The sequence below is a fragment of the Puntigrus tetrazona genome, chromosome 11 (assembly GCF_018831695.1).
Source record: "Puntigrus tetrazona isolate hp1 chromosome 11, ASM1883169v1, whole genome shotgun sequence".
Taxonomy (NCBI): Eukaryota; Metazoa; Chordata; class Actinopteri; order Cypriniformes; family Cyprinidae; genus Puntigrus; species Puntigrus tetrazona.
This window is the reverse complement of record NC_056709.1, coordinates 20,876,815-20,889,461: the sequence shown is the minus strand read 5'-3', so window position 1 is coordinate 20,889,461 and position 12,647 is coordinate 20,876,815. Positions and strand designations below refer to the sequence as shown.

Below are 12,647 nucleotides of genomic sequence, written 5' to 3'. Positions count from 1 at the left end.
TGTAGATTTTAAGCTCCTGAACAGAAGATCTTTGTAACTAACAGTTTAGTCCCACACTGGTTTAATCTGTGGTAGGTAAACAAGCTGAGAGGTGCATGACTCGCATGAATAATGCACAAAAACACATCCCTCATTGAAAAGAATCACATATACTGGCTCACACATCAACCATGACATGCACGCACATGCAAGAATATCAACGCTAAAATACTCAGAAATCAGGAGTCAGAAATCTGTCTCGGCTTTCAGTTGTAGCTGTCTCTCTTACACACACGCACTCACCACTGCATCTCCAGTGCATGCATTCTGCTCCACATCCAGAACGGTTGACATGTTTCCACACACGAGACAGTGACAGCTTCAGAGAGGAGACAGGAAGAGATGGGAGGATCCAGGAGAGAAACACAGAGTGGCTGAAGGAGGGAAGGAGGAGAACGGACAGGGAGAGCAGTAGCTAGGCAGAGATCCAAAAGGGAGGGGAGAAAGAAGAGGAGAGAAAGGGAGAGTGAGATAAATGAAGAGAGGACGTATGTTTTCAGAGAGAGAGAGAGAGAGAGAGAGAGAGAGATGGTTGAGATGCAGATAGAGTAAGGAGGAGAAAGAAGTGACTGCGGTTTGCACCGGGGAGGCAGTGCTTGCTCATGCATACGGCAGCGCTGAAAGAGCCCTGCTCTGATTGGACGAGAGGGAGTCAGGTGGGCGGGAGGTGGCAGGAGCAGGAATGAGAGGGGTGGGGCAGAGGAAGGAATGATGCTCTCCACTGCACTTTATTATTTGTTTTTGGGTGGGGTCACCTGGTTCATCAAAAGAACAGATGCAGAGATTTGACCTTTGTGAATCAATTGATTTGGACTAAACCTCTTAATTAATGATGATTATTGATTATATTCTTTCTATTTAGACATAGTGTTGTTCAACTGGTCTCCCCTTAGTACATGTTTGATTTTATAAAATAAGGGTCAAACAATTAAGACAACAAGAACCAGTTTTGGAATAATATTTCAGTTCAGTTACACCAAATGATAAATTTATTTGTTGCAAAACACAATGCAGTTGGTCTTGACATCAAACATAATATTCAAAATGATTTAAGAATAACAACAACAATATACATATAAAAATGTATAAATAAATGTGTAATTATTCAAAATAAAATTTGCCCCATAAAAGTGAGCTAAATGTCACTTTAATGTTCTAATGGGGACATTGTAAATTGCAAAAGGAGTAAAACAATAAGGTAAATAGGTTCTCTGTTAGGGTTATTTCACAGCATCTATAACTAAAAATTCTATCTAAGGAATGTCTGTGTTCAGATAACTAAGCAAAGTGTGAGCACACGTGTTGGAGACTGTATTAAAACATACATATAATCTATGTGCACCTGTGACACATTTATAGACTGCAACTCACCAGCTGAAAATCACAGATTTACAATACGCCAGTCAAATAAGGTTTCAATCAGATTAAGAGCCAAAACTAAGCCTACTATCACTTTCCTTGAATTTACACTAATGTTTATTTCTTCATTTTCTACTATTGCAATAAATTACCAAGGTTGCAGAAGAACAGTTTGCACGTCTGTGACCCAGCAGAGGTGCAGTGTGATATCATTTGCTCAGTCCCCCTATAGCTCTTGGTCTCTGATAGCTTATTGATCTGCCTTGCTTCCATTTATCAGTAGATGAGGCTGAAACATTGTTTTTCATCCAATAAGCCTCTTTGTCGTTCCTCAAGGGCCACCATAGACAAACACAGTCTGAGGAGCACACAACTGGAGCTGGCAAAGAGACTCAGAATTGTGGATTGCAATGCAACACTGTGTTTATAAAGGTATGTAGAGTGTTTTGTATTTATGTACCAGGCGATCAGCTAAAATGTTATTTAGATAACTTACACTATGCAATGCTTCAGACAGAACGGAATATACAAATTGCTCTTGCTGTACATTGGGTACAAAAAGTACCCAAAGGTTAAGAAGTAACATGGTTTTATAACTTATTGATGGACCTGCAGCTTCAGTAATAAATCAGATTGTGTTAGTCTCTCTCTCCATCTGAGCGTGCGGTAGCAGAGTGACCTTCAGGCAAGCATGCACACAACAGAGGGCAAAATGGACATACATAGCTCCTGAAGGCCTGTCAAGACTGACTACCAAGAAACTTGAGAATCAGGAAGAGAAGTCAATGTGATTGTAGAAATTTGGGTTACATTTTAACCTTACTATTTGATGGCCTTAGACTGAGAGAAGGTCGCTAAGAACTGGGGAACACAGATAAAATCAAGCTCTAAATAAATCTTTTGTCCTGGGATGTGGCTTGTTGCTGTTTGAGAATATTTCGAATGTTATCTAATTAGTTAAAGAGAGTGCATTGGATAGAGTCAAGGATATGGCTTTGCTTACTCTGAGCCTCTGATGCCCTCTATAGGATGAAGTTGTCTCTGAATGATGATGAACCTGTCGTGATGACTTGCAGTATTCACACAGATGCTTTAGCTATTGCTATTGGCTAAAAGCTTGAGGAAAAACAGGCACACACACACAGCCATCCAATGCAAAATTTGTGTTTCTGTGATGGTTAATGTTCTTAAGTCACAGTGCCACTTTTAATGCTAAAATACAATTTTTGCAGGGATTTAATGGGTTCAGAGATAGATCAAAAGCATGGCTTTGGGAACAACTAGAAATTACTTGGAAGTCAATAACAACAGAGACTGTGGAAAGGTACATAAAAACAACGGCAAGCTGTTATCAAATAAAAAAAAAAAACGGAACATTTTGTTATGTATGAATAAAGAGTATTTAGTTGTTTCTCTTTGTTATTTGCCTAATAATCGACAATACAATATTTAGTTTTAAAACAAGTCTTTGACAGATTAACTAAATATTTGTTTTCTCTATTTATGATGACAGGTGGGCTAAAAAATTGTTAAGCAGTGTATGCACACACACACACACACACACACACACACATATAAACCCAAACAAATAGCACAAAAAAAACATTCATATAAATTTGAAAATTCATATAAAATCCAAAAGAAGAATTGTTTAGAAAAATAATTTCTTAAAAAAATAAAAATAAAATAATAATAATAATAAAAATAAAACAATCCTTCCTTGATTTATCACAGATTTAACATATAATAATTAGACTGCATATCTGTTAAGTATGAAACTATTGGATTTATTCAAAAAAGGAAAAAATATATAAATGTTGAAATTTACAACACCATTTTGGACGTAAAAGGTGTAATAAAAATTACAATTACAAAAGTCTAAAATGATAGAATTGGGAAGCATTTTCCATAACAAACATTCAGGCTGATTTGTTATAATTTTACTTTTAAAACTATAAGCACTGGCAAGCCATTTATGCTATTAAAAGGATAACAGAATCTTCTGGCTTTTAAGCACTGCTTTGGTGGTGATGGTGGCTTGAGAAATGGTCTGCATTACTTCTGTTAACCAGCAGAGAGCAGTCAGACCTTAACCCTGATCCACCTCACCTACGTGTTCTGCAGCACTCGGTGCTAAAGTGAGATTGGATTGGCTGGTCTGGTGTCAGCCCATCACTGGACTCACACTTAATGTGTGTGAGCTCCTGCAGAGGCTTGCTGAGTAAGGAAAACTAAAGTCACTATAATGTAAAGCAGGTCATGCGTGAGTCTCAGCACAATCACGTCACCAGCTGCAGGTGCTATATTTAGCTCATCTGAGACCCCTGCACTGAAAAAGGAGGATGTAATTCACAAAGAACGGTTTCCTCGCTGCTAAAGAGAACAAAATATATGTCTGTACACACACACACACAAGATGTCAATTACCATCTTATCATCTATTGCTTAACAGAATGGATAATATGTTTTACAGGAAGATGCACTAAATCTACAGTAATAACACCAGGATCAACTTATCTGCTTTTAAATGGATTTATTAACTAAACAAAATCAGTTCCTGGAGAGATAAAGGTACTCAAGTAACATCAAATCTTATTCTCATATTCAGATTTATTTCAACATCAAAATATAATGTTCTTCCCAAAATAACAGCTTTGATATTAAAATATGAAGGCTGAACAACCTAAAATACTCATATCACACCACTTGACTGTTTTAGCACACCTTTAATGAGCGTTTAAGAATAACTCATTTTATCTCATCCACTCATGAAATATACATAAGTCTTATCTTACCTGACAGTCAAAGTCTTGGAAGTTTTGAGAGTTCTGTAAGAGAAAGAGATGATATTTGATTATTCTATACTCACTGACTTGCATGAAAACGTTTATCAATGTTACATTTTGTTTAAATCATCAATTATTCTCTACGCAGTTTCTACTGCTCTTTATTCTGACACCACTAGGTGGAGTGAGAGGTCAGGAAGTCACTCCAGTTCAATCAAAAGGAATGCTTCACCCAAAAATTTTAATTATGTCATAATTAACTTGTTCTTATGCCATTTCAAACCTGTATGCTGTTATTTTTTTTATTTTAAGAAAACTTAACATTTGTGCATGAAGTCAATGGAATGATTTTTATGTCATTATAAACTGCTGCTGTGTGCAAGAACTGCATAACTCTTTCAAATTCCAAGAAAAAACAACAACAAGAAAACAATATACAAGAAAAATCCCCAACATTAAATTAGCCACCTGCAACTGCAATCAAACCATATTGCATTTTATTTTTAGCAATTATATTATAGTTTTTTGTGTTTGTTTGTTTTTTGTAGTGTATATATATCTGCATAGTTTTTAATCCATTTTCATTTTAAGTATTTTTTAGGTTTTTTTCAAGTTAAAATGAGACATGCTGCCTTGGAAACTAACTGAAATATTTTTTATTTCAGTTAATGTTTTTGAAAATGTTTTTTTATGGTTTTAGTTGTAGTTAACTAGTTGTAGTTTAGTTGTTAGTTTATTTTACCTTGTTTTAGTTGTAGTTAAGTATAATAACCCTTTCCCTAAACATTATAACAAAAATATAAAATTAAACATTACAAATACTTTCTTACTCTATTTAATTGACACTACCCTTTTCTGCTCACTATGTGTGATCTGTTAAATGTAGAAACCAGAAGGAATATATATATATAAAAAAATAAAGTAAACTAAAAATAATATCCAACTATCCAACCATTATTTTAAAAGAACGGTAATGTGTAATATCTGGTGCATTTTAACATTATTGCTATTTTTTAAATCTCTGTCTGAAAATCAAGTCTGCAAACCTCTGCTGTAAGCTTCAGCCCATTCATTAGTTCAAAGGAAAAGGAAGCCACCCATAAAACGCCTTGTGAATTATACTGGCGGCCTTGCTCAACACTAATGGGTGCATAGCATTTACATCTCTATTTTTAGTGTTTCTGATATAGATGCTGTGTGGCAAAGAAGGATGGCAAGTTTTAAACTGACGAAGCCTGCAGATCCCGTGATGCTAATTCCTGCCAACAGAGGCTGCAGGATGCATAATAATTGCTCTGGAGAAGACAGAAATATCTTTAACAGTGCAGAATCAAACCTTTTTCTTTTTCTTTTTCTACTCCTGTCCTTTCAGTTTTGTTCTTCCACTTTTCCTCTTTCTCTTAAAACCATTTCACTAATATTCCACCCCGTCCACCTCCTTTCCATCTCCATTCATTTTCTCTTGCTACAGTAACTCCCACATGAATTATTCAGTTCGATGAAGTAAAGACAGACACGGGGATAGAGAGGAACTTCGGGTACAGAAACTCACAGATCTCAAACACGAGGAGCCATGGAGAGAAGACATGTGTAAGAGTGTCGCACAGATGTATAATTCGACATGTGCGTGAGCATCACTGAGTAACTCCTGATGAGCTCTGTAGTGTTTATAGACTTTTTATTACTCATATATGTATTGGCATATACATCAACAACAACTCAAGGTCTGGCTGCTAATTCTGCTCATGTATACTAAATATCTATGACGTAAAAGAGTTATAACAATTGATTTTGTAATATTTAAAGATTGGGTTGAAAATTACAAACCAAAAAACTGCAATAGAGTTATGTTATAGCTGTATGATTTCTAGCCATTACTGGTAGTCTATTTCTTTGGTCAAGAATTGGTAAGCTTTTTAAAAATATCATTGCCTAAAATATTATTATTAATAATGAATAATATTATTAAACAGATAAATAATTGGTTTCTCCCAAGGTATTTTTTTTCTCCATTCTGTATGGATGGGGTGTTGGTTCCTTGCCGCTGTCGCCTCTGGCTTGCTTTGTTGGGGACACTTCATTTCTAGCATTTATCGTTGAATTGATTACAGAGACCGTCTCTGCATTTAATAACAAATTGTTCAATCTCGTCATTATACATCCCTATCAATTTATTCTTCTATTTTATACTGTTCAGTGCTTTGAAAGAATCTGTGTTGTTAAAAGCGCTATAGAAATAAAAATGACCGATTGATAAATAAAATGTATTTATTCTCTGCCACCAAATATTGGCAAGGCACATAAAATCTGAAAAATAATATTTAAAAAAATATTTATAATAAATAAATAAAATAATAAATAATTTTGTCTATATATTTATTCAGGTATATATTTATTCAGGTTGATATTTATATTATACTTGGTTCGGTACTTAAATAATATACTTTTTTAATAGTTTACTAAATTACTAGATTACTAAATTTCAACTTCCATCGTTTATTGACTGTAGTATTATTCTAAAATTTATATTAAAACCTTTTTACTTCTTGGGGATATAAAACATGGCATTATCAAGTAGAAGTCGTGCAACTCTAACCAAGATTTCACTTCACTTTCACTTACTTGTTCATGTATAAGTATGCTAGTGTTGCATATGTGCTGGATGTTTCTGGTTTATCTCACCTTGTAGGTCAACAGAGGCTTGATCTCAGTCAGCTGAACGTCTTGAAGCTCATCCATCTCTGTCTGTTTGCTGCACAAAAAATAGAATTGATCATGACGTGAGTGTTTCACAAATGTTTATTTCTTATTATAAATAAAAATCAATGTGTACCACGGTTTCAGCAGAATCTAATTTAGTCTAATAAAGTCCAACTTTGGCAGACAAATCTAACACCGCTTCACATTTGCAGCAGATCTCACAAAGTCAATAAAGAGGCCTTATATTGAATTTCTATTAATAAAACACGCTTTGCAAAATGCTTAGCAGAGTTCTAACAATTTCCTCACTTGTAATCAAGCGTAAGTGTAGTCACCCTTTTTATTTTTAATTAACCTGGCAGACCTGAGATTGGGTATCAGCCCACAACAGCCTACAGTTACACACACTCAGTAAACGGCAATAAAAGCTGAGCACCAAAGGAAAGGTCCGTACAATTAAATCGGCTCTTTTTAGTTGCCTTGGGAACAGTAATGTTTTGATGAACGGATAAAGTCTGCTAGCTAGCTAATATATAAATATTGCATGATTCCGGTCTGTGATTAACATTCTCAAGGCCGAACGATAAGCAAACACGCACATTGTATTTAAAGCATTGGTTTTCATTTATCATTCTTGCAGCATAAATCGTTTCCTGTTTTCATTACAAGGACTGAGACAGGAATGATTATTTGCACAGACAGCTAATAAGTGCCTAAGCAAGAGAAGCACTACTCTGTGATATTTTTCAATGTTTATCCGTAGTGAGACCAACAGAAATACGTTCTATGATCACATTTTCGGCATACAGACAAATAGGATAAAACACTGACATAAATGCTACAGAAATGGTATGAATGAGGTTCCTGTAGAGATCTGCTGAGCTCATGTTGTAAAGTGGAAAGACATGCTGATGTGGCTTAAACCACTTCCACTCGCCTCATCTGTCTACTGTCACAATCATCCTGACCTTCCTGACCTCGGGACAGGACCAAACGTGACTGATACATAGGGCATACCATCAGATTAGCAAGACCTGACATGACATGCAGTTTTCATTTTTAAAAGTAATATTCAGTAATAGATTTTTGTAGAAAATGGCTTAATATTGTGAAAAGTGTGATACATTATATTCTTTGACAAACAACAACATTTTAAGTATAAACCTTATAAACGTCTTTACTGTCACGTTAAAATTTGAGATCAAGCAAAACATTGCAGATCACTGAACATTTCCGAATAGAAGTGTATGTATACTATGGGTGGGTTTTGACAATTTAATTCGGACTCAATTTCGATTTAGTTGCATTTACTCTTGATTATTCTAGATATATAAAGGTACAGTACATGTCAAATCTTCTCCAAAAATCTAATGTAAAATATATATGAGGAACTTTGCACTAAATTACTATGATACGCAAGGTTAAAATTAAGTGGTTTATTTACAATAGTTTTTATAATAAAATTACAATTACATAATTCTATTTCTACTCCCATTTGTTTTTTTAAAACATGAACATTTAAATGCTGTCTGTCGTAAAAACTTGACTGATTTATTTAAACAGATTATTATTATTATTTAAACATTGAAGAACAGTAAAGATTTGAAATAATATTAATAATGGTGCATGTTTAGCACAGTTTTTCTCTCTAGAGTTATTATTATTATATTATTATACATTATTATAGCCACTTCTCTGTGTTAGTGACAAAGTAACAAAGCTTATTCGAATTTTCTGGATACAGTGGGCACTTCCATGTTTCATTTGTTACTTGAAAACAGGCCAGAATTATCCATTTGGGATTTAATAACAATACTGCACTATAGAAATTAGAATGAATTAAAATCAATAATTTTTTACTCATTCGATGATATTTTTATTTTCGAATCTGTGAACAATTTCAAACACCTTTTTGTTTTTAGTATGACGTTTCAATTTGATCTTTGGTGTGACAAATGAGCTTTTAAAAGTATAAAAATGTATGTTTTCAAATAAAACATGTTCATAAAAAGCTGCACATACAAAAATGAGCAAATTAGTTCAAATTTGTAAAGAATCTGCCCCCTATTCCAAAAGGCCAGTGCCTTTCATCAATGAAATACCAGAGCAGCATGAAAACAAACTTCTTATGTAAAAAGCAAGAAATCTACTAGCGCAAATTAAGAAGTGAAAGCTTAGGGGTAGAAATCTTCAAAATCCCAGCAGCAAATCCGGATGAAGGGCATTAAATAATATTTAAACAAGGAGTAATGCAAAAAGAAAACAACAAATGCTCAGTGTGTCTGTAAAGATTTGCCATATTGCTCTCCACTTCCGCACACGGTCCATAAATCTGGGCCAAGGGCAAAGGCCAAACTGGCAATCATGGCATCTGATTGTAATCCAGTAAGACTGCGGCTAGAATTATCAAGCAGATTCATACACATATTAGAACAATGTCAAGATTTCAAATGTCTTGCTTCAATAACCCAGATAAACTTCCTCATCAAGACTATCGACTGCAATCAATGTCATCTTCAGTTTTCACCCACTCTAGTTGAGCATTCAGTGAAGTGTAAAACTGTTGCCATAGAGACAAAGGGCTGATGTTTATTTTCAGAGAGGGCTCCCGAAGGGATGGGAAGGAGTAATGAAGACTCAGAACAGCAGACCGAGGCATTAGCTGAGACTCTCAGACACCACGGATCTTCATTTACTTCATTCCTCACATCACGTTAGGGCTTTTCTGAGTATGAAGCAAAATCTACTGTAAGTAAAACCCAGAGCGAAAATCCTGATTCACCATCTTCCCATGCGTATTGCATAACTATGCCGTCCGAAGAAATGTGACTCATGTAAAAACACTTCCCAGGGTTCCTGCCTCATATTTGTCCGTGCAAATGTGTATCTACCCAGCTGCGAAAACACCCCCCCAGATCAAATGAGAGCTAGGAGTCAAACAGAGCACTGCTAAATCAGCCGCTCAGCTTAATAGTCTACAAAAAATAATCTTTTAGCCCTGACAAGCTAAGAGTAATCATCTGTATTTCAATTTTCATTAAACCGTTTTACTATAATATTGCTGGAAGCATGTTCACTAGTCACGCTACCTATACCCTGTTAATCAGTCACATATGGATAAGGAGGCCCTCCAGGATACTTCAGCCCACACACAAAACCTTGTATACCCTTGAGGGGCTTTCCCAAACATCTCTGTTCATTCTTAAAAGAGGACACAGGTTTGGAACAACATGAGAGTAAATAATGACAGAATTGTAATTTGTTGGGTGAACTATCCCTTTAAAATAATTCAGATGTGTTTCTCCGTGAACGTGGCACACAAATTAAGATATTTTTGGTTAATGCTTAAAAAGTCAACACAGAGATTGTTAAAACGGTTAATGTGACATCAGTTGTTCAATAGTAATTTTACAAAGCTATGAGAATACTTTTTGCGCAAAGCAAATAAAAATAATGGCATTTTTCAACAACTTGTTATTTCTGTGTTATATAATCAGAAAAAAATGTGAAAAATGTTCAAGTTTGATATTGTATAGCAAACCTAATAATTTTAATGATTTATCAGTGCATGTTAAGACTAAAAACGTGCAATAAAGCATGAGCAATCTGTATTTCATGTTGATAGCATATAACCTGGAATATAAGATTAATCATTACTTTTTTATTTTAAAGTTCAATTTTAATTATTTGTTTATTTGATTTTACTAATATTATTAAATATTAAATGCAAAATATATTTTCTTGCCCTGAAATATTATAGATATTTTTAAATATATGAAATTCCACATTTTTCTTTTTACAGATGTCTTCACATGTTGGTTATTTGTGACTATTCCTTGGAGGATGTCTAGAAATTTTGCCCCCACACATTTAATAACTTCTTACACACACACACACACACACACACCTGCAAATAAATGCTAAGTGAAATAACAAGAGGAGCTGGCACAAATGCTGTCAGCAAACACTGCTGCAAGATCGATGGTCATCACAAAGCACTCCTACTCTTGTCTGTCCATCCATCTCTCTCTCTCTCTCTCTCTCTCTCTCTCTCGCTCACACTCTCTTTTTCACCTTGAAGCAATAAACAGCTCATGAGTCAACAGTAAGGAGTGTCCACAGATGTGGACAGATGGTCTGTGCCCTCGCCTCTGCATAGGTTAAGCTCTGTCCAGTTGGCGTCATACAACTCATTTAAATAAACTCTGGTGAATCATTTGTCAACCGGAACATCTAACATTCTGGAGAGCCAAAATATTTACACACACAAAAAAAAATGTTTTTAAAATTTACCTAAATATCTTTAATTAATAAATGAATGATCCTTAAAAATATATCACCAAATAAATAAATTAATAATAAAAATACTTACATACTTTTAATTGTGTGTTTTCTTAACCCATTGGAAAATATATAGATTTTTCCTTAAATTTATTTAACTTCACAAAGTATGTTTTCTTATTTAACTTTTTCCCCCCTATATAGTAACAAAAACGTACAGGAGACAATCAAGTTGTTTAAATAATCCTTAAAGTATATTTATTTCATTATAAAGGTATTTTTTTACTATATAAAAGAAGACTGATATACTAACACTCAAAATGTTTTTCCAGTGCAGCAGTCCATAATAAAACTAAACAAAAATGAGTGTGTGTTCACAGTGCAGGTGACTAGTTTTCTAAAGAGCAAAAATTTTGTGTGAATGATTTGTAATTGTTTAAGGCAACAGCCCAAAATTAAATAACCCAAAATTTCCACATTATTCCAGCTCATCAGTGCACTGCTATATTGAGCTCTTGCTAGCTTTAATCTTTACCACAGCAGCATAATTCTGTTAAAGGCAGTGTGACGTGTTTAGCTCCAGATTACTCCATACGCTGTAAACCTGGTGATTTGGAAAAAGAATTACAAGGGGATTCAGACCAAGTAAGAAAGGCAGATACAGCATCCTTATGAATAAGGATTACCAATGCGGCATGCTTTAAAAAAATGCTACGTTTTGTTTTTTTTTTATTAAATTTAATTCATAATAAAGAGCATATCCGTTTCATTTCTACTGATTTTAAGGTACCTGCTGATGGTAAAAGATCTCAAATCATTCAGGAACATCAACAGCACATGCTTCATAGATTGGTTACTATTCAATCTCTTTTTTACGTGAAAGGTCATTCTGATACTCAGACGTCAGCACAGAGCACTTCCATGTGTTGAATTTAAACCAGCCCAATCATGTTCCCTCAATCTCCTCCCCTTTCACTGGAAAAGTGGGAAGCTGAAGGACACAACCTATACGACAAATCAAACACTCCAAATGAAACACTAATGCACTACTTACAGCATATGCTGCCTGCTAGATCAAAAAATATTGTGAAATATTACATAAAGCAATGGTAAAATGTTTAAGAGGTAATGTCGTCAAGCTGTACTTGTGCTTAGGTCTCCACCATTGTGGCTCCCTCTAACACTAACTGAATTAAGGGAAACCCCTTATAAGCAGCTGTGTACGTGATAGGGAGACACGTACACTCCAAAAGCTCTTGTTGTGGCAGAGTGCAGCCAATTCACTAGACGCTCTGCCAAAAAAGGACTTCTGACTCTCTCTTTTCATACACTAAGGGCTGAGGGACACCCTGCAAGCTGACGCAGACTGTCACAGACTCCCAGCATCGCATCCATCATATTTCGGCTTTTGCTTTATACATTAAATCACTTCCTTGCTGTCATTTCTGAAGAAGTGAAGACTTGCATACATATAAGGGTATA

General features: G+C 34.9%; 1 protein-coding gene across 3 annotated transcripts in view; it reads right to left on the bottom strand.

Moving 5' to 3' along the window:
• ndrg3a (ndrg family member 3a) overlaps positions 1-12,647 on the bottom strand; it is a 30,343-nt gene that overhangs the window by 11,334 nt on the left and 6,362 nt on the right. For 2 of the 3 annotated variants that reach the window (XM_043252376.1, XM_043252377.1), the window contains exons 2-3: positions 6,867-6,936; positions 4,194-4,226 (exon numbers count right to left, since the gene is read on the bottom strand). In XM_043252376.1, coding sequence (XP_043108311.1) covers positions 4,194-4,226; positions 6,867-6,923 — 90 coding nt within the window. In that variant the 5' untranslated portion in view covers positions 6,924-6,936. Of the gene's footprint in view, positions 1-282; positions 595-4,193; positions 4,227-6,866; positions 6,937-12,647 lie in introns of those variants that run through there. The other variant, XM_043252379.1, reaches the window with a different exon arrangement.